This window comes from Neomonachus schauinslandi, chromosome 6, assembly GCF_002201575.2.
Source record: "Neomonachus schauinslandi chromosome 6, ASM220157v2, whole genome shotgun sequence".
Taxonomy (NCBI): domain Eukaryota; kingdom Metazoa; phylum Chordata; class Mammalia; order Carnivora; family Phocidae; genus Neomonachus; species Neomonachus schauinslandi.
In genome coordinates this window covers 50073618-50101489 of record NC_058408.1, presented here as the reverse complement: position 1 = coordinate 50101489, position 27872 = coordinate 50073618, and the positions used below count along the sequence as shown (strand labels likewise).

Genomic DNA, 27872 nt, shown 5'->3' with positions numbered 1-27872 from the left:
TATGCACGAGGGGAAGAACGTGAAGTGAGGGGAGACCCGGCTTGGACCAATAAACATGTGCACCGCTGCTCAGGGCTGCCCCTCCATCCTGCCCCATCCTCATCTCCTTAGCAGAGCTCACGGGGCTCTCAGGTAAACCAGTGGCTCACCATGTGTGCTCACTCCTTGGTGAGGGGCCTGGCATGTGCTTCCTTCAGAATGTCATAGCTGGCAGACTTCCAGGAGCCATGAAGAGGTGGACTGACAAAGCTGAGGTGCCCTTTGCTACCTGTCCAGGTCAGCCATTGCCCCCTGGTGCGAGGGTGGTGCAGAGGCTTGCTGCTTGCACAGCGGAGTTGGGGGGAAGGAGGGGAGGTGCGTTCCTTCAGGCAGTTCTGGGGGGAGGGGGGTGGCAGGCTACCCTCCACTATAAGCTGGGCACAGGGCCTTCAATGGCTCGTGTGGTGTTTCTAATGCCTTCTCTGCTTCCTGTTGGACCTGGTGCCTGTCCCACTTAGGGCTGCTGCCTTGTGGAATCGTTATCTGTGTATTTTCCTGTTTGCCCCGCTCAACCGCAGCTCCCTGGGGAAGGACTATTCTTTGTGTCTTTGTCTCTTGGCCTGCCACAATGGACACCTGATACATGTTTTTTTTTTTTTTTAAGATTTTTTTTATTATTTATTTATTTGAGACAGAGAGAATGAGAGACAGAGAGCATGAGAGGGAGGAGGGTCAGAGGGAGAAGCAGACCCCCCGCTGAGCAGGGAGCCTGATGCGGGACTCGATCCCGGGACTCCAGGATCATGACCTGAGCCGAAGGCAGTCGCTTAACCAACTGAGCCACCCAGGCGCCCCTGATACATGTTTTTTAAAGAGAGTCATTATATCTAAAATTAGCTTTTATTCATCCTTTGCATATTGGGATACATGGATACCAGGGAAAGTTCTGTAAAAAGGGGAGAAGGTAGGAAAAGCAGCACATCTGACAGTTGGTGGGAGGATGGGGGAACGTGGTTTCCCCGAGCAGGGCCAGAACTCCATCTAGGTGGCCTGTGCAGGCTCTCTACTTTCAAGCCCTGCCACTGTATTTTATTTTTATTTTAATTAATTAATTTTTTCCTGCCACCGTATTTTAAAGAACAACAGTAGCTCTTGTCTCTTTGGTCCATCTTTGTGTGAAGCATTGTGCTGGGTATTTTACCTGCAGGTGTCTTATTCAGTCCTTGAGATAAACACAACTGCCCTATGAGTGAGAAATCCAAGGCACAGAGAAGTGCACGGTGGCTAGCTCAAGACCCCACAACTGAAGAGAGGCGAATGTGGGGCATCCACTGGAATTTCAGGAAAAGGAAACCTGGCATAGATTATTTCTTTGAACTTAGAGCTTTCCCACTTAGCAGGCAGATAGCCCCCCTTCTAGGTGTCACACTTCCCCACTGGGTATCAGGCCCCGGCCACGGCACTGGATGTCCCTGGAGCATGTTTCCATGTACTCCATCTTTCCTGAAAGCCTGGCAGAGAAGACAGGGAGAGACAGGGATGGGAGGAAGCAAGTGAATCCTTTTTCAAAGTGGTGTTCCCAGCCTTCTGGATCTTGATACCTGTCCTCGATACCTTAATGTATGCTTAATGCATGACGTCACTTAGAACCTAACAATCCTACAAAGCAGTTCTGACTGTCATCAGCACCCCAGCTTTCGTGGGCTCCATCTGTGAGTCAACAAATGTGATGTGTTTAAGAATCTTCTTCCTGCAAGGGTGACCCTGTGCAGCTTTGGTCGGACTGGCTGAACAGTTAAGTCCTCCGTGGGCATGTGCAGCCTGGAGTTTTATATCAGTTTATGTAACACATGTAAACAATTTAATCTTTCAGTTCTCCCTCTGGTACAAACGTCACGATAAAGCAGACATCAGTACTGGCAGGCTGTGAGTCTGTTGGCAGAAAAGGCTGTAATTTGCTTCCTTTCCTCAGCTAGGTGGGCCACAGTGTGGAGGCCTCCCAACATGTGTGTCGGGGAGACTCACGTCACATACCCAGCGATTTGTGTCACGCTTGGAGTTATGTTTACTCCTCCCCAGTAGGTATTTGGGATTCTTATGTCAGAGAGGAGCCCAATCACGCACTCAGCAGTGGCTCCGGAGAGGCCAAGTACATCAAGGAAATGTGGTTTGGAGTTGTGTCCACACTAGAAGTGGGTGCTGACCAGAGTCAGAGGTTGCAGTTAACTGCACCTTTTCATTGCCAAAGTGCTGGACACTTGATGGTTTTGGGGAACTTGCTCAAAGGAATTAAGGAACTTGCTGTGACCTTAGGCAATTGACTTAATCTCTCTGAGCCTGAGTGTCCTCATTTATAAACACAGAGTTCTTGTAGGGATTAGAAATGATTTATGAAAGCACCTAGTGGCACAATGACAGGCATATAAAGTGCTTAGAAATGGGAGCTGGGAAAAAGAGGGAGCTGGTAACATAATTATTACCTCTATTTAATAGTTATATTATTTTTCTGGTATATTACAAGATATTCATTTTCTGTCCCTACCTGTGGGAGACCTTGACTTGATGTCTTCATTTTCAGATGCATCATTCACAGTTGGGCTTCTAAAAAGATTCTAAGTATCAGAAAGGAGCCTCATCAAGTATCAGAGAGGAGCCTCATCTAAATATCAGAGAAGAGCCTCATCTCCTCTTGTTATTTAGCAGTTAAAGGGCTCTTTGTAAACTGTACTAATAGTCTCAGGGATGCCCATAAAACAAGCTCTCACAGAGGGACTGCTGAGGCCAGTCCCTGTACTAACTGCTGGGCACAGAAAGAACAGAACTTGGTCTGGACCGCTCACAGGCAAAGGAGAGAATGGGAGTGGGATTTTCAACATCACAGAGCAATGGCTGAAGACAGGAGCCAGAAGCTGTGGTGGGTGCCTAGAGGAGAGAGTGCCCGCCATGCAGAGGAGTAAAGCTAAGTGCCATTGCAAAGGTTACATTTGAATGGGCTTTGAAGGATGAGTAGGAGTTTGCTAAGCAGAGAGGTTTGAAAAGGCTATTTGTCAGGAGAGAAAAGAGCATGTTTCACAGAACTGTGAGAAGGGTAGGATGTATTTGAAGAATGGTGATTTGTTCATTGTGCTTGGAACATAAGTTCATAGAGGAGCTCAAGTGAGTAAGGCTGGAGTTAGCTAGTGAAGAACCTTGGATCATGGTAAGAAATTTGGATGTATTTGCCATAGGTGATGCAGAGCCAAGGGACATCACATTTCATATGACTTTTATTTTATATATGTGATTTAAAGTAGGGAGTTTAAAACATAAGACCACATATAGCTAATAACTTTACTCTGCAAACTGCTGTCTGTTTTAGTTGGGGGAATGTAAGGGGCCTTTGGATGACTTATTGAAAGTCAGCCTAGTAAGGAGTTTTGTGTTGAAAGATTTAGATTATAATTATTTTGTGTTGAATGTTCCTAGGATAGAAGCTGCCCACTTTCATCTCCACAGGCCTCCTTTATGACTTAGTTAAATTCTTCTGCTTCATAACCTTGAGATTTTCATGTTACTGTGAATTTTTAAAAGATGAGGTCTACACAAGAAGGAAATGAGTTGAGAAATGGTTGTGTTCCCAGGTACCCCCTAGGACCTCACTACCTGTCACCACTCCCCACCCCCAGAGGCCTTCCGAATTTCATGATCCCAGTTCATCCTACCACTTCTCCTCACCTCCCTTCCCCCTTCATCTTTACAGGGTCCCAGGCAGTGTGTGTGGTGCCTGCACTGAAGATGGGACATTCCGTCAGTACGTGCACACAGCTTCCTCCCGGCGTGTGTGTGACTCCTCAGGTTACTGGACTCCAGAGGAGGCTGTGGGTAAAGGACCATAGCTTTTTTGTTTATACTTTGTGGCTGCTGAGAATGGGGGTGGGGGTACAGAGTCGAATGGTGGTGTGGTGAGAAAAAGGTAGTGTGTGTGTGTGTGTGTGTGTGTGTGTGCGCGCGCGCGCGCACGTGCACGCATGTGCGTGCACGCGCATGATTTGCTGGATATCTCTGGGGGCCTGTGTCCCACATGTGCTCAGCATGGAGGCCCAATGGCTGTGGTGAAGCAGAGGTCAGCATAGAGGACAGAGCGATGGAGAAGACAGCTGAGCTCAGGGAGTGACTTCAGGGTGAGAGCTCAGGCGTTCTGTGTTATGCACACCTACCGGCCCATGGAGCAGCCTTGCCACGTAACAGTGTAAGCTGATCTCTATCAGGAGAGTAATGGAGAACACATTGCAGGAAACAGCGATGCATGGCCCAAGCTGGTCTGGGTGGGGGTGGGGTGGACTAGGTGTTCCAAACTGATTGTTCTCATCTATGTTATTTTATGAGTCTATTAATCACTGGTACTCGTTGTGCTTTGGATGTGATCTTAGTTAGGCTCTAGGAGGGGGAAAATGTTTTTAGCTGTCCCTTTTCCTGTTCCTCGCCCTACTTCTCAGTTAATATTCACCCACATATGAATATCAAGGCCTCTAGGACAAATTAAAGCATGAATGTTATCCCAGTTCAAGTCCGGAAAATGGTGTTGACAAGTTTCAGCACCTTCTTTTGAATGGCTTGGCGTCTTCTATGACTACCATCTTCAATGTTTACCTAGTTATCATCTTTTTCCTTCTTTTGTATTTATTAAGATCCTAAAAACTACTTAGTAAGATGAGTTGGACACAGTCCTATTTGAGTTAGTTTGCCATCTTGACTCTGACCGAAAAAAAAAAAAAAAGGAGGACATTGGTTTTAGAGTCAACAGTGTCTGTAAAATGTCCCCTTGAGCTCCCAGTTACTCAAATGACAGGAGCCTCCAGGAGAAATTAGGAGGGAGACAATATACTTGATTTTGATTGACCATATGGAACTTTTTTCAAATGAGAGTTTTCAAGGAAGAATGGAAAGTGACTATAAAATTCACATTGGTATTGTGTTGGACTCATGTAGAGATTGGCTTTTCATAAAAGGCCATCTCTGTGGCAAACAAATTGTCCTGTGCTAGTGTTCTAATGCCCATTCAACTCCCTGGCCCTGCACTTCTCTCTTTTTAATTCTTGGCAAAATTTAAAGTTATGTTGTAGAGGTGAAAGGAATTAGAAGTTCTGGGTTCTAATTGTGTTTTGAGGCAAACCAGGTCAACTTTCAAGGCCTCTGCTTCATGTCTTAATGTGAGATCATAATAAAATCTTTCTGAGACAACAGTGCTGTTGGGGTGGCTTCCAAGGGCTTTTACTCTGCTATATTTGGGGATGGCTATTGGAAAATACTGCTAAGAAATACTGGTCTTCCTTTGCTTTGAAAAGATGGAGAACGAAGTCATATTTAAAATATACACATCGAAGGTGAGTGAATCCCCAGCAGAGTGTGCACGAACACATATAGCTACAGATATGATCTAAATATACTTAACAACACTTAATGAACACCAACCACTTTCTAAAATGCTATGCGGAATAGGAAATTGAACCAGACACATTCCCTGCTTAAATATCATCTTTCTGGAGAGAACCTCCCTGGCTCTATAATCTAAAAGAGACCCTAGTCCTACCCCTTCATTCTCTAGTCTTTTATCCTTCTTTATTTTTCTTCAAAGATGCCATTACCACTTTATCAATTTAGTTTTGTACTTATCACCCTACCCTAAGGATTATGAGGGCAGGACCTTTATCTTTCTTGTTTGCTACTCTGTATCCAATACCTACATCAGTGCTAGATGTGAAAGAGATACACAGTCAAGTTTTGTTGAATGGATGAATAAATGAATGAATGGATTCACAGTACAGGCAAAAGATGATAAAGCCTTTGAGATGTAATACACACATACACACACACACACACACACGTTTGAACTTGTTTCCCCTGGGCTTTGAAATATTCTTTATTTTCCAAATTCTGAAGGGCTAAATAATTCTATTTATGTTTCTAGGGAACGTTGTATAGATCTTCTACACTATCCTAGTAAACCACAGGTTAAATAATGCTTATTTCATAAATGAGGAAATTGAGGCTTTATAAAGACTTGCCACGTTCACACAGCTAATAGCACAGCACCAATTAGAGTGTAACTCTGCTGATTCCTAATTTAGCACTTTTTTCTTAATTTCCCCTTATGTGATATGAAAGAAAAACCTTTTGATAGATGATTTTCACAGAACTGACCTTAATATAGTTGCAATATTTGACTTTTTATCATCTCATTTTACTTAGCTACTTGGGATCTCCATTTTTTTTTCCAGTCAAGAATACATGTTTCTATTTCCTGTCTGCAGTTTCTTCCATGCAGTGACCTAACTGCTCACACATACCTGAACTAGTTAAACAGGATGTAATGACACGCTAAAACAAACATTGGCCTTATTCATAAGTAAAAAAGGGTTTCAGAAGCAGTGGTTTATCATAAATTATTAATAAACTGAGTACAAATAATTCTGCTCTGCTCAAGGACTCTTGAAGGACATGACTCACCTTCTCTGCATCAGCCTCATGTTTCCACCTGGGATCTGGGCCACTCCATTCCCAATGCCTTGCTAGACTTCTCTTGTTAAAGGCATCATGTGGAGGGGCTATGGAGCAAGACAGAATACTTTTACATTGTTACACCTTTGTCCTCCGTAGTACTCAAGATCTAATCCATTCAGTTGACCAACTTCTGTAGGCATTAGCTCAAAGCTCTCTTCCTCATTCTTCTTTCTGGTTGCTCATATGAGCTACTCATTTTCAGACTTAATGGCAGTTCCTAATGAGTCTGTCTTTCTGTTCATCTCCCTCAGGGCCTCCAGACGTGGACCAGCCTTGTGAGCCGAGCTTGCAGGCCTGGAGTCCTGAGCTCCACCTGTACCATATGAACATGACAGTCCCCTGCCCTGCAGAAGGCTGTAGCCTGGAGCTGCTCTTCCAGCACCCGGTCCAAGCTGACACCCTTACCCTATGGGTCACCTACCTCTCCATGGACTCCTCCCGGGCACTCTTTGACACGGAGATCTTGCTGGAACACCAGGATTCTGTGCACCTGGGCCCCTTAGACACTTTCTGTGACACCCCACTCACTATCAAACTGCATGTCGATGGGAAGGTCTCAGGGGTGAAAGTCTACACCTTTGATGAGCGGATGGAAATTGATGCAGCTCTGCTGACTTCCCAGCCCCACAGTCCCTTGTGCTCTGGCTGCAGGCCTGTGAGGTACCAGGTTCTCCGTGAGCCCCCATTTGCCAATGGCTTGCCCATGGTGGTGACAAATCCTCACAGGAAGTTCACGGACGTGTGAGTTGGGCGGTAGGGCTTTTTAAACCATGGGGCTTCCTGGGGCTTTGGGAGTGGGTTTTGTTTCCCTTTTCCCCACTTTTTTTTCCATTCTGACATGACTTTAGTTGGAGAAATGTTAAGAATATGAGAGAAGATTTTATTCTAAGGTGGCATATCTGAGATGAAGAAAAATATTTCCAAGAAAGGGGCAAGCAGGTGTTCTGACTAATATTGCCATCATTAGGATTATGGAAAAAGGAGGTTCTTATATGAGGAGCTTCTGCTGGACTGAAAGTATTTGCCACAAATAAGTTGATCAGAGTCAACCTCTTTCTGGTGACACAGTTTAATTTCTGATTCCTTGCTGTAACTTTTGGATAATCTGCCATGGCTCCTCTAACATTTGAAGATTGTAGTCAACTCTTCTATAGCCAAGCAAGGAAGCCAAGGGTCCTGCAGACACTGCTTCATTTCAAGACTCATTCCTGATGTGTGTTTCATGCATCCCTCTTTCCCTCTCTCTCTTCTCTTCCAACTCTCCTCTTTCTCTTTCTTCTGTTCCTTTTACTCTTAGTGAGCTCTGCTGTGTTCCTGGCACTGTGTGCTCAGTGGTGGGGACACAGACTAAGGTAAGATCATTGGCTCAGAAGAGTTCAAGGTCTAAAGTAGGAGGTTAGTATCTCCAAAGGCAAAGGCAAATTATCCCCATCTCATCATTTTCCTCAGAGCCTTGGGGGTAAAACAAAAGTTTTATTGGAAGTGTTATGTTAGTTAGTTTTTGATGCATTGGAAATCATCACAAAATGAAGTGGGTTAAACCAACAAACACTATTTTTCATGATTCTATGGGTTGGCTGGGTGCTCTCATCAGGACTGGCATGGCCAGGGTAGATGGTCCGGGACAAGCTCATCTACATCCTGGGGGCTCAGCTCAAATGGCTGGAGTGGCTGGGAAGATGAAGACCTCTTTCCATATGACCTCTCATTCCCTGGCAGGCTTTGTGTGGGCTTGTTCTTGTGGTGGTGGGAGGGTTCCAGCAGCAGGGAGGGCAAGCCCCCTGCACGCTCATACATTACTCATGATAACGTTCCTGCGGTCAAAGCAAGTCACACAGCCAATTCCAGATTTAAGGGATGGCAAAATGGACTCTATGTCTTGATGGGAGGAACAGCAAAGTCACATTGCAGAGGGGTGTGAACCTGGGAAGGAGGAACTGTGGCCATTTTGCAGGCTGCCGCTGCTACACAAAAGTAGAGGGCATTGTTCACTTTGAGCTTTACTACATTCTTCTTCTCACACTTGCTCTCTGAACCAGAACTAGAAGACAGTGAAACGGACACAAAGCTAATGCAAATGAAAGGAGAGATCATGGGACAGATTTTAAAGCAAAAACTAGTTTTTGGGCTCCTCTAATAAGACAGTTAAAATGACATTTGGCATCTAACATGATATCCACACATGCACTCATACAAAGACACACAACCTTTAAGGTCAATAATATCCCATTTTATGGATGAGAAAACTAAGGGGTAACCTTAATTTGGTTGAACAGACCTAGTCATGGCAGACTCAAGATTAAAATCCAATTTTCCAAGTCTCATTTTGGTTCCCTTTCCTTAGTGACACACTGCCTCTTATAAATTCAGATCATTGAAGGTTGGGCTACCTGCTGCTGAGTTTTCTCCACAAGAAGTATAAACACATTTTGACACTACCATCCAGTCCTTTCCCAGCTGCAGGGCAAGGTGAGACTTTTACGCATGGCTGGATGAGAAACCGCCCTGAAAAGGGAAGCCATCAGAATTGATGAGGATATGAAATTGGTTTTGCTTTTGAAATATCTGGCACTCTCATGAGAAGATAGTTTCCCTAAAGAAAGCTGATGTGTAAATTTAAAAGTCTTTAATATTTAGGTGTCTTTCCTATTTAACTAAAAGCCAGTACAGAGGTTTTTGAAGATGTTTTGGAAACCCCATGATAGTTCCCATTTGCTGTTTGCACCATCAAGTGAGAGAGTGGAGGCTTTGTGGCTGAGTTGAAGCATCTGTTAAAGAAGAGAGGGTCTTGGCAGGAGGTTTATGGTGGCCATCGGGGCAGCCCCAACAACCCTTTGCGATCCTGTCCTCCTAAGTCACTCCCATTCTCGCTTGATATTGGCGGTCGTTTTCCAATTAGGGCAGGCACGGGACAAGAGGAGGAGGGAAGAATTTGTTTTGGGAAATAGCAGTCCCCCCTCTTGAGCCCCTGACCTCACTTAAATGTTCACTCTCTCATGCTCTCCACCTGATCAGTGCACTTGGGTTCTAGAGAGAGTCTGATAAACTTCTTCCATCTCTGATGTCAACCAGTAAAACTCCATTCCTGGCATCTATGCATTTTGGCAGGTTTAGAGGTGGGGAGTAATTTAACATATTTCTAGCTGCAGGATTTCTGGCATCCCCAAAATGATGGTAGAAGGTGTTCTCACCTCCTGAGAGACAGTTCGTCCTTCCCTCTAAGGATGCAATCTCTTTAAGATAAGAATTATCTTGAGAGATGAGAAAACTGTGATCTGCAGACCCAGGAAGGGCCTTGCTGAATCCAAACACTGAAGCTTTCTTCTTCAGTTTCTTTGATTACTTCGAGGATACAGAAGACTAGTTTTACAGTAGTTGCTTGTTGTTGTTTTTTTTTTTTAACACGATAAAGGTATACTTGAAATGCCATATTCCTAGACTGTGCAGGACCATTAGTTAATTCAGTGGTATTTCAGCCAGTATTTATTGCACCATCACTATGGGGAACATACTGGGAATACCGAAACTGGTATGCTTTCAAACATTCTGCTGCTGTGTAAAACTCTGTGCCCTGATCTCCATTTCACATAACGTGGCATATGTTTAACATTCCCCATAAATATCTTTTAAATTCCTGTAAGCCATCTGTGAAGGACCCAGGGCAACGTCTCACTTTCTGAATGTAGTGGTCATGGCTCATTGGTTTCCACAGGGAGGTCACACCGGGGCAGATGTATCGATACCAAGTTCAAGCTGGAGCTGGGACAGATCTGGGAGAAGCTTCACCTCCGCTGAGCCATATCCATGGAGCTCCTTACTGTGGAGATGGGAAGGTGGCGGGGTGAGTATCGGGCTGTGTGAGAATGTGTGAGCGAGAATGTCCTGCCCGCCTCAGACCAGGAGGGTTAATCTTGAGTTTTAGTTTGACTTGTTCTGGAACTTGGGGGCTGTGTGATTCTAGCATTAAACAAGATCTAGGACCTGGTAGTGATCTTGAAAGGTCACCTACATCTTAGTTAAGGAGAAGCTCACTTTTATTTAGAGCTCACCCACTGAGATATTGGGGCTGATTTGGGGGTGGGGGGGCAGCTCTTAAGGTTTCAGAGGACAACTACTGGGCAGTGATAGAGAGAAGGAGTTTATAGGGGAGAAGGTTACTTGTGAGATGATGCTAAAAGACAACATGAGGGTATCTTTTGGGTCAGTGGCTTGTCTTATGCTACCAAGGAGCTGTGTGACCTGAGGAAAGTCAGTATAGCTTTCTGAGCTTCACTGGCTCATTTGGCCTCTGGAAGACCTGACTACAATGTAATTTACATCCATTCTATAAAACCACCAAGGTAAAGAGGAAATCACTACTTTGGCTTCTGAACATACTATGTTCCTTTTTCTGTTGCCTTTTGTGATATCAGCCTAGGCAACTAATTCACTCTGGTTTATCTGGGACTTTCTCAAATCTAGCACTGAAGACTCCCATGTCCCACCAGTCACCCTATATTCACCTGTCCTGAGTGCTCATCAAACCTAATTTGTTAGTTATATAGAGCTGGGGGAGTAGGAGGCTGGATGGCCATGCACTGTGATTTGTCTTCGATTCTGCATCCTAATAAGATGACCTATTATTAATTTCCCAGACTAGGTGAAAATACATAGTATCCCAAGGCCCTAATAGAAAGAATTCTGTAGCCTTTCTTGGGATCCCCTCCCATCATTTAGCAATCAATAAACATTGCTTCTTCTCTTGATCTAAGATTTTTAACCTTTGGTGTAAGCCAAACCTTGCTAACACCCAGACCTTGCTAGTTGGCTGCCACCTTCTGCCTCACCCAGTCCCAGCTTTCTAATCCCCTTCCTCCATCTCAGTTGGGGATGCTTCACATGTGCACATGCTGTTGTTCCTGTCCCTGCTTTGACAACCTCTTTCTTACAGTGTTTGGGGTGGCTTGGTTACCATTACTACCCAGCCAGAGCCCTCCTTGAGCAAAGGACTCTGCCCTATGTTGTAGCATCTCCTCCAGCAATTCTCTGATAGAGGCCACCTCAAGGCCCCAGGATGCCACATCTGGCTGGGGGTCTGGGCAGGAAGGGTGGAAGAGCCATCTTCCTAACTTGCTCTTACACATTGTCTCCTGGGTCTTGAAACAGCTTCACCTGAAGCAGCAGCTGCTTGGCTGCTAGGCCTCACAAGATTCCTCATCCAAATGCTCCTTTACACTTCTCCCAGTCTTCCCTCTCTGTAAAGAGTCATACTTAGTTCTGCCTTCCAGGGGGAAGGTATCTGTGATTGTAGCTTTGTCTCAGCTGGAGGCCCTCCACCACACACACAACAAGAAGGAGAGACATGAATTGTTTAACCCACTGTTTTAAACTTGAGAAATGTATAGATTCAATCCAAGGGAATCACAGATCCCCAAGAAGTCATCCTGAGACTCTAGTTTTAATAAATTTTTTTGTCACATTGGATAACACAGCAATAAGACTACCAAACAAACAGCAGAGACCTTGAACTTGTGAGCTGCATTCATTTGGAAGTGATCATCTCCATCTGTCCAATGTGGGACATCTCAGCCACGTGTGCTGTCGAGCCTTTGCAATGTGGCAAGTGCAGCTAAGAACTGAATTTTATTTAATTTTAAGTAATTTAAATTTAATTTAAAAACTTGATTCAGTTGTCAGAAAACTTTTAAGTATGTTTGGAACAACTTGGGTCGGTGAATCTAAATACAGATCAAGTGTTTGAACTCAGATGTGTTGTAAGTGAGAAAGACACATCAGATTTCAAAGACATAGGATGCATAAGGAAGAATGTAATTGCTTCATTAATAATTTTTGTACTGAGTACTTACTGAATGACAATATTTTGGATATATTGGGTTAGATGAAATGTGGTATTAAAACTAATTTTACCTGTTTCTTTTTTTAAATGTGACTACTCCTGTTTCTGCTGGGCAGCAGTACATGAGATGATATACAACATGCTTATATTAGCTGTTGAGATTATCTTCAAAATAAAGGAATTTGAAGTTTCCTTAATTTCTTCAGTCATGTTTTTCACAGCTCTGTTATCTTTTCTCCACTTCCATCCTACCATTTAAAATATCATTATATAATTGCATTTACAGCATGCTTTTAATTCATTTTAAAGCTTTCTCATATCTAATTACTTAATCTTTACTCTGTCCCCATGAGGAGGTATACTTTAAACAAAGGTAGTCATGCCCTGGGTCTGAAAACACATTAGCATGCCAACACCCTTTATCTACTTGAGTTAAAATATGTGTCTGTTTTGGATGTGGTACAAAGTCAAGAAGAAAAAAATGGTAACCCTCAGTCCATTTTTTAAAAAGATTTATTTATTTATTTATTTGAGAGAGAGAGAGAGTGAGTGAGTGGAGGGGCAGAGGGAAAGGGAGAGGGAGAGAATCTCCAGCAGACTCCCCGCTGAGCACAAAGCCCGACTCAGGGCTAGATTCCAGGACCCCAAGATCAGGACCTGAGCTGAAATCAAGGGGCAGATGCTCAACCAACTGAGCCACCTGGGTGCTCCAACCCTCAATCCATTTACAATGGCCGCATCTGTGTTATCTGTTTTGTTCTCATAACATGCTTCTTGTAGCTCTTAGTCTAAACTAACTCTCCCACCCAAATCCAAATTAGTCATCAGCTGTGTCAGCATTTGAGGTTCAAAACAAAGCAATGACATTTTTCTTTTCCCAGTATTCATTTCTCCCCTGCAATATATGATAGCTGCCACCAGGTGGTAGTAGGGAGTGAGGACCAAGACCGAGCCTTAGCTTTGCCCTGGACTGAGACCTGACAGCAAGCAATCAGACTACTGAGTCTCTTGGTATATAAAACAGGAACTTTCAGTTCTACAAAATCCTAACTTTAACAACTGCATCTAGATAGAATAAAACAATGAAAACGTGAAGAAATATCAAGGTAAAAATGAATAGAAAACAGAACCACACATAGGCAGGCAGGTTTCCTCCTCACCAAACCAGCTATTTCTAAGATTTCACTTATCATAGGGCTGGTATGCATTTTCTACCTTAATGCCATCCACCGGAAACACTGGCAGGGCCCTCGTGGGTCTCCTAGATGTTTCTGAGCCACGAGCTACTTTTTCTGTAAAAGCATTTTTTTTAACTCCTGCTTTTCTCCAACTCGTACTTCTTAATATGTAATTGGGAATTTTAAGAATTTAAAATAATGGTAACTAAACAAGAAAAACTATTTTATATATGTATGTATATAAGAATGTATATTTTTACTTTCCAGGAGCCTGGGAGAAGAGTGTGATGATGGGGACCTTCTGAGCGGAGATGGCTGCTCAAGGGCGTGCCAGCTGGAGGAAGGCTTCCACTGTGCAGGTGGGTTGAGGAGCGCCCCCTAGGCTTATGTCCTATTTCTGCAGGTGTCTCTGTGTCTTATTTCCCTGAGCTTTTAATATCCTATAACATATAGTGAGATGCTAATAACAATGATATTTGATGTGTTTGTTGTGTGCCAGGCATTAGCTGTTTCACATATAGCATTTCATTTAGTCCCTACATTAAGTATGAAGAGACTAAACTGAGGCACAGAGAGTTCAAATAACTTGCTTTCTCTTATATGGGATTTGAACCAAGGAAGTGAGGCTCTAGGATCTACATGTGAAACCACTGGGTTACATCGCCTCCTTGATTAATGTTACCAGCTGCTCTTGGGTCCTCGTGTCTAACATCAAAGCATCAGCCAAGCAGTACAATCATAGAGGTTCTACATCAAAATCAGCGTAGGAAACATTCTAAGCCAAAGGGAGTACAAGGTACCTCTTGGTGGTTGTGCTTAATAGATAAGATCATGACAGATGACAGGGGGTCCTAACACTGCTTAATCCTGGAAAATCACTAGTAATAAATTATCACTAGGTGGCTTTGACTCTAGGTTCTTGCCACACAGGAAGGCTCTCCAGAACACTTCTCCCAATTCTGGTTAAAGACATCATCAGTGGGCTTCTAACACGTAGATTATTTTTTTAAATTACCATCTGCATACATTGCAGTGTTTCAATGGAACATAACCATTTACCAAAGTTATTTTAAAGAGCAGTGCATTGAAAAATATTTTAATGCCTCTAAATCTCAAGGTAAAGGAGGATATGATTATAATTATGTATAATTTATTAAGGTGTTAAATACTGGATAGAACACACAAATGCCTCTGCTGTCTAGAGCAGGATCATAAAATTATAGAATCTTAGTAGTCTTCCATCCATCCAATAAACCATATTCAGTATCTGCCATGTACCATGAGTCTGATAGATACCCTGATTCCTTCCTGTATACAGTCTAACAGCGATTTGGAGTCCAGCATCCTTCCCATATAGAAATCTCTTCTGCCAGTTCTTGAGAGAGGGGCCTCTAGCTCCTGCTTACATACTACGAGCAGTGAAGGACACACCTTGAAATGCACCATTCTACTTAGGAATGGCTTTATCTGTTATAAAATTCTTCTCCCTTTTTCTGGTTTGGAAACTGAGGCTCAGAGCATCGTAGTGACTCATCCACAGGCATACAGCAAAGCTTTGCAGGCCAGCACTGGAGCTCAGCTTCCTAATGCTTAATCAAGTGCTTTTTCCTTGCTGTGAAACTACAGAGGATAATTTCTTCCCCCTGTTTTATTTGACTACCATGCAGATATTTGAAATGCCTCCCCATTATTCTCCTTTCCAATCCAAACATCCCCTCATGTGATTAGGTTTCCAGACCCATTCTTATTTACCCTAACCTGGCATGTTTTGTGTGGTCAATGCCCAGAAAGGAATTCAATACTCCAGATGTGGTCTGGCTATGCAGAATACACTGAACCGATTACCTCCCCTCTTCTGTACACAAGTATTAGTTAATGCCACCTCTGTTTGCATTGTGGTTTTTTTTGTTTTTTGGGGTTTTTTTGGTAACATAATGGGCTTATGTTGAATACACACACACATACACACACACACTTATATTCTCCAAATGCTGTGTCTTCTCTAGTACAGCCCAAGCCTCATTTAACTTAAGAGCCCACCTTGCTTTGTTTCTAACACATTTGATTCCATTACATTTGGCTCTTATTTCCTTAGCCTCCAAATCCAGTAAGACTATGTCTAAATTATTTTAACTCTACAGGGTAAGGCTAAAAGGATCTATTCCACAGTTAGACTTCTGTTTCATTGTATAATAAGCTCATAGTATGCTAAGCATATATTCCATTATTTCTTAAAAGATTAGGTTAGAGGGGTGCCTGGGTGGCTCAGTTGGTTAAGTGTCCAACTCTTGACTTTGGCTCAGGTCAGATCTCAGGGTTGTGAGATCAAGCCCCACATTGAGCTCCACTTTCAACAGGAAGTCTTCTTCTCTCTCTCTTTCCCTCCCTCTCCCCTTACCCCTCCCCTGGCTCATGCATGCTCTCTCTCTAAAGTAAATAAATAAATCTTTTTTAAAAAAAAGATTAGGTTTGAAGGAACTATTGTGAAATGTGTTTTAAAAGTGGTCTGTTATTTTTAGATGGGCTTGAAAAAACAGGCAAAAATTTTAAGTCCATGGTAAAAAAAAATAGAAGAAGCAAGAAGAAACATTCACTGTGTTATAAATAGAGAAACAAAACATATATATACACATTATAAAATATATTGTAAAATATATACACATTATAAAATATATTGTAAAATATATACACATTATAAAATATATTGTAAAATATATACACATTATAAAATATATTGTAAAATATATACACATAAAAATACATGCAAACATACATATAAACACACATAATTATGTACATGAACACATGTACATGTGTATATACATATATGTGCATATATATTGGTTTTGGGGGAGTGATTTGGGAAGACCATGGGTTTGATGGAATGCAGGAGTTTAAAACCCCAAATAGGCTTAGAACCAAGTCCAAGAACATTGGCTTATTCCTGGCAAGTAGAGACAGATTTACCACAGAAGGGCCTTAGACTGGAAGAAATTATGAAGGAAAATAATTAGTAGCTACATGTTGATAAGCCACTGAAAAATCACTTCAATATCCCTGTGGTATTGTGAAGAATGAAAAATAACAAGAATGGTATAGTAACAGTAAATTTTAGTAATGATGGTACTGAATGTGTACCTATATGTTGATTGATTTTCAAATCTTGATATTATTTTCACGTCCTATTATTTTAAGTGGAAATAGGAGATTAGAATCATGCTACTAATGTTCATTGTCCTACATTTTGGTAGAAAAATCAGTAGAACTTAATAAGTGGCTTTCTGATTGCACCTTAGATTTCCACACTTGAAGAAAGCTAGTTACGTACTGTAGTTGGTACTGTTCACTTAGGCGGAGTTATCCTGGGAGCAAGGTGGGACTTGTCCAGGGAATACGAGCTTGCTGCACAGTAGTCCAACAGGTTTGTGTACAGCCTCACTCCTCACCTGTTTGCTCTTGAAGACAGTGCCTCTGCCTCAGCTTGATGGAAACCCCCATGAACCTGCCTTCTGTGGACCTGGCTCAAATACAAGCTCTATTGCTCGTGTATCAAGGGACCTTTGGCAAAATGTTTCCCATGTATGATACAAACAAAAATTGCCCACCCCACATGGTTGTTGTAAGTCTAAAGGAAAGACCTATGTAAGCCTTGAGAACCCAGTGCCCATATTGTCCGTGTCCGAGCTGTGGCATACTTAGTTGAAGAAAGAATTCCTCCACAAAGAGTAATTGAAAACAAATTCCTCAACTACTTTAATATTTCAAAAACCATGAAGGGGATCCAAGTGCATAACACATCATACCATTTCTTTAACTTCTCTTTCTTCTTTTATCTACTGCTCTTTTATCTCCTTCTTCCCTCAGGTTCTTGTTCAATGATGCCGTAACATTTCTTTCTACCTCCGGCTTACTTTTTTCTCCCTATTCTTTGTTCACAAATCCCACCACTTTCTATACCTTTTATTATACAGATGGAGTCTACTCCTCTCCCCATGAAAAAGGATCCTTTTTCCTTGCACACGTGTTTGCGTGTGCGTGTGTGTGTGTGTTGTCTGCATGTTTGGGGTGAGCATTAGACCTGCTGACAGTAGCAGGATTCTCTTTCATGGATTAGAGAAAAAATATAGTGATTTTTGCATGACATATATAACAACACTTTTTTAAACATTATACAATATTTTTTGGCAGGGGAGCCAAGCCTATGTTACATATATGAGGGAGATGGGATATGTGAACCTTTTGAGAAGGAAACCAGCATCATAGACTGTGGCCTCTATACTCCCAAAGGATACCTGGATCAATGGGCCACCCAAGCTTACTCCTCTCATGAAGACAAGAAGTGTCCTGCTTCCTTGGTAACTGGAGAACCTCATTCAATGGTAAATCAAGCCAGAAGAATTGAGTTAAGGCTGAGCAGAATTGTCAAGTGATGCTCTCTCTCAGATGCTTTATGGGGGCTTACATTCTCTCCTGTCTTTGATATCAAATTTAGTCCCTACTGAACTCAGAATAAGGTAACGTTAAATGGGACACTGCTAGGCTGGCAATTAAGTCTCCTCTCCGCGCCCCCACCCCCTCGCCCCCATACCCTACTTACCCGCACTAGGTTTCATCCAGGAGCCTTTGGCTGTGCAGTAACTAACTCTAAGGGATACAGAGCATCTCAAAATTAATCTCAAATATATAAATACCAGAAATTACACTTGATCTTTGTGTATGGGAGGATTTATTTTAAAAAGAAGAAAAAGAAGTAGTAAAGAGTCAGAATGCCTGGATTACAATACTGAATTCACCAGTATTACTATTATTATTACTAAGCGAGGTTTGACAGGTCACTTAACCTCTCCGGGCCCCAATGTTCTCATATATAAAATGGGTCATAGTAATAACTTTTGGATTTAACTCAATATGTTTATTACAAGGATCAAATGGAATTTAAATATATTAAAGATCAAAGTATAACTCAATTTAAAGAATTGTTATTCTTGAAGAAATTCTACAGTTAGTACTAAAAACAAATCCTTAGGTACACAATTTTCTATGAATCTCCACCTAAATAAATAGGAGATCCTCTGAGGACTTTAAGGACTGACTTCTGTGAATTATAGTTCAATACTGAAAAGAAAATTAAGGGCTTTGGCTTTTGGGTACTATTCTAGATGCATCCATTGCCAACTAAACTCTTCCATTCATCATAACAATAAGCAATACCGTCCTTTCAACAGAAGTGAGATTAAGCTCTCTAGGTATTTTAGGCCAGGATGAAATCACTGGATTTTATACTTAAGCAGACACCCCCAGGAAATTGAGGAACCAGCCAGGGCTGGTGCTCTAGTTCAAGAAACTCCTCAAGGACCCAGGCATCTTCTAGATTCTAGCTCTTTCTATCTTTGGCTTGCAGCTTCCTTCCTCCTCCTCATAAGATGACTCCTCCAGGCATGACGTCAGCATTCCAGGCAGGAAGATGGGGGAAGTTCACAGGGAAATAGGTATATGCTAACTGAGTCTTTCCCTTTTTATTGGGAAAATCATGGCAGCTTTTTTGGAAGTTTAATACTACAGACTTCCATCAACATTTTATTGGTCATACCCAGGTCACTTCATCACCCTCAGTTGTAAAGGCGTCTGAGGAGATGAGCATTTTTAACTGGATTCACTGCCCTCTTGAACAAAATCAGAGTTTGAAAGTAAGGGGAAATGGATATGGGGGAGGCAAGTAGCCGTGTCTGCCACACTTCTACAGTGAAATCTGTCATCTTTCTCAAGAGTTCTTGGTGCCCAAGGACAGGAAGCCATGGAAGTTGGAAGATTCTGAGTTAGTAACAGCTCTCTGAAGTTGCTTGTCGTCTAGCGTGTCTGTCTTCCTTAACTAAAGTAGGAGAAATTTTCTGGAGTTTCTGTTCCCTGGCTTCTAAACCCAGCTGAATGCTCAGTGGCTCCCTAACTCAGTAGCCTCACTGCCGGGACTGGTGGATCCTGCCTGGTAAGGATATAACCATCATCTTGGACAGACGTCTGTGGCTGATTCTAGGAGCAGTTGCCTGAAATGAGCCAGGACTGTTCATTGGGCAAGTTCTCTGGGTTTATGGTGGGCTGAGGGTTATCATGTGTGTTTTTCTACCCAGAAAAGTTATATCCTGAGGCTAGCAGAGAGCATTCTTCTACACTAAGAAAAGTTTTCTGCGAGTAATCATTAAGTACTCAGAAAGAGAGGAAAACTTTGGTTTTGAGCTACAGAGTTTCATTGTCTTTACTTATCTTTCACCCTCCACATTTACTTTTTGGTTGAAATTGCATTTCAGATTTGCACATCATACCATCCAGATTCACCAGAGCACTATCCCCTTACTGGCTGGTTTCCCTGTGTCACCAATGGAAATAGACCTCAGGATAAAAGAAGTGAGCAGACAGAAGGTAGCCTGGAGAGAGAGGATGAGGTGTGGCTAAAAGTAAGTGACCCAAATGGATTTTTGTGAATGGATAGTGTGTGTGTGTGTGTGTGTAAAATGATACGTTACAATGGCTTGTCAGGAAATTTCCTTTTGTTTTTCTCAACATCTTTAATATTTTGAATTTATTTTCACCTCTTTTTGAATTTTGGACTTCTTTCTTTGTAAGTAAATCCATTTATCAAAGTGTAACATATACACAGAAAAATGCAAACATCAGAAATGCACAGATCCATACATTTTTACAGAGTGAACATCCTCTTCAACCATCACACAGATCAAGAAACAGAGTAGTGATCACCCCATAAAGCATTATCCTTGCCCTTCTCGGTCATGATACCACAGAGGCATCTACTCTTTTAAGTTATATCATCAGAGATTGCCTGTGTTTGAACTTTGTGTGAAACACTTGAGTGTGTAATTTTGTGTGTCTTTCTTCTTACTCAGCATTCTGTTTGTAAGAATGCCGTGGCATTTAGCAGTAGAGTTCATTTCTGTGGCTGTGTACCATTGCAGTGTATGAATACACCACAATTTATTTATCCATATGGATGGACTTTTGGGTTATTTCCAGTTTTTCTCTACGGTATTATGCATAATTCTGCTATAAACATTTCTGTACATTTCTTTTGGTGAATGTATATAAACAGTTGGGTATATTTGGAACTGCTAGATCATTGGTATGCAGATGACAACTTTACTAGATAATTCCAAATAAGCTTCCACAGTGGTTGTACTAATTTAAACTCCCACCAGGGGCTTATGAGTATTCCAAATGCTTCACATTTTCACCAATACTTGGTATGTCAAGTCTTAATTTTAGTCATGCTGTTGGGCATATAAAAGTGTCCCCTCAGTGGTGTCCATTGCTTTTACATGTCAACTAATGAGTTTTTTAAATGTATACTGCCATTTGTATATCCTTTTTCTTTTCTTTTCTTTTCTTTTTTTTCCTGGAGGACATATTCAAATCTTTTGCCCAATTTTGTTTGGGTTATCTGTCATTTTCTTCTTCATTTCTGTGATTTCTTTACAAGTTTCTGAATGTAATCCTTTTTTGGTTATATGTTATTTAGTATGTTCCAATATTGTGGCTTACTTTTTCTTACTTTTTATGGTATCTTTAGACAAATAGAATGTCTAAATTTTACAAAAGTCCAGTTTATCTTTCTTTCCCTTTATGGTTAAGTGCTTTTCATTATGGTATTAAGTATGGTATTAAGAAATCTTTGCCTGTCACAAAGATACTTTCTTGTATTATCTTTTTTTAAAAAAGATTTTATTTATTTGAGAGAGAGAGAGAGCATGAAAGGGGGGAGGGTCAGAGGGAGAAGCAATCTCCCTGCTGAGCAGGGAGCCCAATGTGGGACTTGATCCCCGGACTCCAGGATCATGACCTGAGCTGAAGTCAGTTGCTTAACCAACTGAGCCACCCAGATGCCCTCTTGTATTATCTTTTAGACATGTTATTATTTTACCTTCCATATATAGGTCTACAAACCATCTGGAATTTTTATATATTGTGTGAGGTAAAGATCAAGAATTTTTCCCCTATGGATATGCAATACATCTAGAACCACTCTTATTCAAACTAAAATTTTCTTTTTCCCACTGTGTTGTGCTGTGCACCTTTGTCATAAGTCAACTAGCAATATGTATTTGGTTCATTTATTGATTCTATATTTTGTTTTACTGGTCTTTATATTCTTGCTTTAATATTATACTCTAAATTATGGCACATTTTTGGTGAATCTTAAAATTGGATAATTTAAGCCCTAAAACTTTGTTCCTTTTTTTTCCAGATTACATTAGCTGTTCTTGGTCCTTTGAATTTTTATATTAACTTTGGAATCAGCTTCCATTTCCACATATGGAAAAAAAAAACCCTGATGTAATTTTGATTGGGATATCATTGAAACTTTAAGTCAATTTGGGGAGAGTTTTTCTTTAAAATATTGAGTCTTCTCTACATCAAAAACTAATGATGTAATGTATGGTGATTAACATAACATAATAAAAATAAGACAAAATATTGAGTCTTCTAATATATTCCTTCAATTACTTGTCTTCCTTAATTTCTCTTAATATTTTATAGTTTTCTGAGAGAAGGGAGTTGAATTTTATCAAATGCTTTTTTCTGCATCTGTTGAGTTGATCATATTAGGTTGTCTTCTGTTCTGCCGAAGTCTTGACTTACTTTGATAAACTTCTAAATGTTAAACTAAGCTCACATACCTGGAAAAAAAATAACAACTTGGAGTTGTTTTATATATATACATATATAAAATGTATAATCCTTTGTCAATAATTTTGGATTCTGTTTGTGAATATTTTAAGTGTTTTTTCATCTTTGTTCATTAGAGCTTGACTCCTATTTTTAAATTTTATTTTACTGTTTTATCAAGTTTTATGATTGACTTCTAAAAAGTTTTTTTCCCCGCTAGTTATGGGATATGTTATGTAAAGTTGGTGCTAATTCTGGAGGTATTCATCAGTAAAGCTACCTGATCCTGTGTTTTCTTTGAGAAAAAATTTAAATTATGAGTTAAAATTTTAAAACAAATGTAGAAGAATTTGGGTTTTCTATTTCTTCTTAGGTCAGTTTTGGTATGTTGGGTTTTTCAAGTAATTTGTGCATTTTTTTCCTAAAAATTTGAATTTATTGGCATTAAGTTTTCTATAATGTTCTCTTATTTTCTTTGTAATGTTTCCACCTCTAGAAATTTTTTCACTCATGATATTGTTACATTTTGGCTTCTCTATTTATTTTTGGTCAGTCTTGCTAAAGGTTTATTAGTTTTATTAATCTTTTTATAGAACCAGCCAAAGAAAATATGTATAGTCTATGTGCATATCCATATATCTGTATGTACATATAGATAAAAGGAATGTATACGTATAAACCTAAAAGGAAGGAAATAATTAAAAAAAGAACATACTCATGTGCTGTTATTTTCATTATTTACTTTCTTTTATGTTTGTATTTAACTTGCTCTTCTTTTTCTAATAACTAGAGATGATGCTTAGATAATTATTTTTTGGCTTCTTTTCTTTTTTAATATGTGTATTAAGGCCATATATTTCCTTAAATATTTCCATATATAAGCATGGCTTTGGTGACATCCTAAAAGTTTTGCATTATCTTATCTCTGTTATCACTTGGTTCAAACATATTTTTGCAATTTTCATTTGATTTCTTTCTTTCTTTTTTTTTTTTTTTGACCACTGCATTATATACAAGTGTGCTGTTTAACTTCTAAACATTTGTGGATTTTCTGGTTACCTTTTTGTTTTTGATTCTCAGGGTTAGGGTTAGGGTTAGGGTGAAGTCGCTGTGGTCAAAGAGTATATCTTGTATGGTTCCAATCCTTTGTAATTTGTTGAGCCTTGAATTATGGACCAGTGTATGGTCAATACTGGTAAATATTACCTGTACTTTGAAAGGGATATGTACTCTGAAATTATTGGATAGAGCATTCTATATATTTAAGATAAATCAAATTCACCCATCATCGTGTTGAAAGTTTCTATATCATATGTATTTTGTATATATAGATATATTTTCTTGATATTCTGTGTACTGTTTCTATCAGTTAATGAGTGATATGTTTTAGAAACTCCCACTATAATCTTGGGTTTGTCTACTTCTCCTTTATTTTTTATCAGTTTTTGATTTATACATTTTGAGGCTATCTTATTAAATATACACACAATTCTCACTTTGTGTGGTAGTGTGGAACCTCAAAATGATCATGCAAGCTAAATTTATGCAAAGCAAACTTAATAATCAATGAGGAAAAATTGTAATTTGTTACATGAACTCAAAGTTTTTGCCACAATGTTAAACTCATGTGAAGGACAAATTTTTAAATAGTAGAACTGGTATTTATTTAGTTCATTATAATATAAAACATTTAAAAACATAGAGAATTAAAGTGTTTCCTTTCATTGTAAAAATGTTACCAACAGTAGTTTGAACAGCACTTGACTTTTTCTTTTTCATCATATGACTTACATTACAAAGCTAGCAGTTTTTTTATGCCTTTGTGAATTGTCATATTCCATTCTAAGTTTGGATCAACTTCCAACATTTTATCCTTTGCACTTTCAATGTTATGAAATATCTCTGAGAGTTCTTTTAATGTGAATTTTTTCTTGGCATCACTTCCTCTGGGACATCTTCATCCTATTTGTCACAACCACTTTTCTCATTTATGTTGATAATTTTACTTTCACTAAGTCCCTCTGGCTGCATCTCTAGAGTCCCTCCAATTGGCAGCAGAATTGACATTCCCACCCATCAGCTTTTTCTTCTATAACTCTGCTTACCTTTAGTTCACATTTCTCCTCCAGCATTATCACTTTTTTTTCTACACGTTCATCCTTATTGGCCAATTCCCCCTTTCAATTACCCATTTTTGTAAAATGTCGTGTAGGTTTATCACTGAGAAACAAGGAGGCAACACAACTACACACTTTTCTGTCTCTGCATTAACTGGATAACAGATCCACAGTGACCAATCAGTGGCAGACTTTGAAAGAAGTGATTGGTCACTGATCATTGTGATTTGTGGATTGAAAGACTATTAGTGAAGTTTGTACTTCCTGTACTTACAATTAATATATTATGCTAATTGTAATTTAAATCCTATCATTGGGACTCTGGTGTTATATAACTAAATTGTGATAATTGATATTTGTGCATATGGGAACTTGTGCATGTATAAAATCAGGACTGTCAGTGTATAATTTTAGAATTTCTATATCTTCCTGGTTGATTATCTCTTTTAATATTAAGAAATGCCTCTTTTTATCTCTAAGAATATTCCTGCTTTACTGTAAACTTTGCCTGATATTAGTATAGCTGTACCTTTTGTTAGTCATACTTTTATTTTATTCTCTAAGTGGTTATTCTAGAGATTGCAGCATGTATCTTTAACTGGTTAGAGTCTGCTATGAATTAGAGCTCTCATAATTTCATAAGCAATGACTACCTTAGAATACTCTACCTCCATTTACTACTTTCTGGCTTTTTAAAGTTAATATAATTTAAAAATAGCTAATATTTACCCTGTCCAGTGCTCTTCAGGCCTTTCTAATTTCTGTGCTTCCCTCATTTTTATTTAGCTTGAAGAAATCCCATTTATTGTTTCTTTTTATGTGAGTGTACTGGCAATGAATTCTTTTAGTTTTTGTGTGGCTGAAAATATCTTTATTTGACATTCATTTTTCAAAGGGTATCTTTGCCTGGTATAGAATTCTAAGTGGCCAGTTGTTTTCTTTCATCAGCCTAAAGATGTTATTCCAGTGTCTTTTCACTTTCATACTTCCTTTGGAGAGTTAGCTATACATCTGATATATATTACTTTGAAGGCAATGTCTTTTATTCTCTGGTGCTTTCAGTATTTTCTGTTTGTGTTTTGCCTTCAGCACTTTTACTATGATGTTCCAAGGCCTGTTTTTTCTTTGTATATATGTGGCTAAGGCTTTGTCAAGCTTTTTGAATCTGTGACTTAATGTCTCTACTTGCCCATTTACACTTTCTTCTTTTTCTTGGATACCAGATATACATACATTAGATCTTTTTGCTGTGTATCTTTTATCCTTTTTCTTCTTCATTTCTTTCCCTTTTTCTTCATGGTGAAGTCTGGTTATTTTATACTGATATTTCTTTTGTTTCACTAATCATAACTTTTACTCCAACAGCTGTTATACTGTTTATTAAATTATTAATTTCAGTTATTGTATTTTTAATTCTAGAATTACTATTTAACTTTTTCTATAGATTCTCATTTTGTCTGAAATTCTTTATCCTATAGTTTATTTTTAAAAATATATTAATCACTATAATTGTCAAGTCTGTGTCTGATAATATCAATATCTTGGTGACCTGAGGTCTGTTTATGATGACAGTTTCTTCTCTTTATTTTCATTCATTTAGTCTTATCTACTTTCATACTGAATAATGTTTTTACTAAATTATCACAGAGATTGTGGAGATTATGGCTAATGATATCTTTCTTTCAAGATCATTTACTTTTTTAAAAAAAACATGTAATAAGATTTGGGAAAGAACACCTTAATCCAATCAGTAATTAAAATGACTCAAGCTTATGCTTCTGTATTAGTGAGTCCTGATATATTTCATTTTTCCCTTTTTTCCCTAAGCCCTAGCCTTTCAGGGGTCTCAATTAAAAGCTTAGATCAGGCCCTCCATCTTGATATTTTCTGAAGTACAAATTTCTATTTCCTCAGAAGTATGTATCTGCTAAAAACTGCTTAGCTTTTTAGCCTCTCACCCACCAATTTCTGCCTAGTTTCTTATACTCTTATTCTGCAGAGCTTAGAATTTGAAAAATATCTCAGTGACAAAAGTGGCACAGAATGTGAGGTTACCTTCAATGTGGTTTCTTGCTTTTCAAGTCTCTTCAGTCCTGACTTCTATGGTTTCTTTCACGCGTTTCCAAGCATTTTTCTTTTTACTTTATTCATACTTTATAATTTTTCTTGTCATGAGTGTTTGTTCTATTATAAGCTACTTCCTCACAGCTGGAAGCAGAAGTCTCCAACTGGAATTCTTTTAGTGTATGTCAGTTAGCTACCATATATATTTTAGGTGTGTACCCTATTCTTACTACAAGTGATCTAAGGGTAATAATCCTTGTATAAGAACAAAATCACTAATATAATTGGAAATTAAGTTAATATATCAAACCTATTAATAAAATTTAGTTTTGGGCGCCTGGGTGGCTCAGTTGGTTAAGCGACTGCCTTCAGCTCACGTCATGATCCTGGAGTCCCTGGATCGAGTCCCGCATCGGGCTCCCTGCTCGGCTGGGGGTCTGCTTCTCCCTCTGATCCTCTTCCCTCTCATGCTCTCTGTCTCTCATTCTCTCTCTCTCAAATAAATAAATAAAATCTTTAAAAAAAAATTTAGTTTTCACAAATCCACATAATACCAAATAAATTAGGGAGTGATTTCTAAAAATAAGTTCATTGGGGTTTCCCCAAGTTTTCTGAAGACTGTAGGATTTCTGACTATTATTTCTTTTAGCTTACTTTAATCTTGGTTTCATACACACACATGATTTGTATGAAATGGATCAGAGATAAATTTATTTTACAAGGGGGAAACAACTATACTGAAAAACATTAGCCTTGAAAGTATCTTTCCAAAATCTTTCATTTCATTTACATTACATTTCATTTGCTACTTTCCCAACAAATTTCTCACTTTAGTCCTCAGTCCTTTACTGAGGTAACTTGTCTCTCTTAGTTTTCCTTGGTTTTATCTAATCTTGATCCAATTGACCAAAATGTATGAACTTTCTCTTATGTGGCATAGAAGATTTTTATTATTTACAATAATAAGCACATTTTATTTTATTTTTTAAAGATTTATTTATTTATTTCAGAGTGGGGAGGGGTAGAGGGAGAGGGAGAGAAATCTTCAAGCAGATTCCCTGCTGAGGAGCCCGATGTGGGGCTTTATCCCAGGACCGTGAGATCATGACCTGAGCTGAAACCAGGGGCTGGCTGCTTAACCAACTGAGCCACCCAGGTGCCCCATAATAAGTACATTTTAAAATCCATTTATAGTTTACAAAGTACATTGCCATGTACTTTTTAATTTCATCCTTACAATAGCCTATGAGTTTGGCTAAAGTAGGTGTTTTCCTGTTTTATAGATGAGAAAAATAAGAACCAGTCTCAAAGTTCTTTTTCTACATCACTCAAGAATAAAATGGTAAATCTGAAGATCAAACTCATGCTTCTTAACTCTATCCCATATTTATTCCTTTACACTATGTTGCCTCATTCATTCAGCATTCATTATGCACCTTGATATGCCAAACCCAGAATTGAACACTGGGGATAAACATGAGAATA

General features: G+C 39.5%; 1 protein-coding gene across 1 annotated transcript in view; it reads left to right on the top strand.

Annotated features, from left to right (window-relative positions):
• The window catches only part of PAPPA2 (pappalysin 2), a 96119-nt gene that overhangs the window by 40619 nt on the left and 27628 nt on the right, over positions 1-27872 (top strand). The window contains exons 5-10 of the mRNA XM_044916190.1: positions 3719-3840; positions 6771-7260; positions 10232-10360; positions 13801-13892; positions 17722-17912; positions 19836-19982. Of these exons, the coding sequence (XP_044772125.1) occupies positions 3719-3840; positions 6771-7260; positions 10232-10360; positions 13801-13892; positions 17722-17912; positions 19836-19982 (1171 nt within the window). The remainder of the gene's footprint in view (positions 1-3718; positions 3841-6770; positions 7261-10231; positions 10361-13800; positions 13893-17721; positions 17913-19835; positions 19983-27872) is intronic.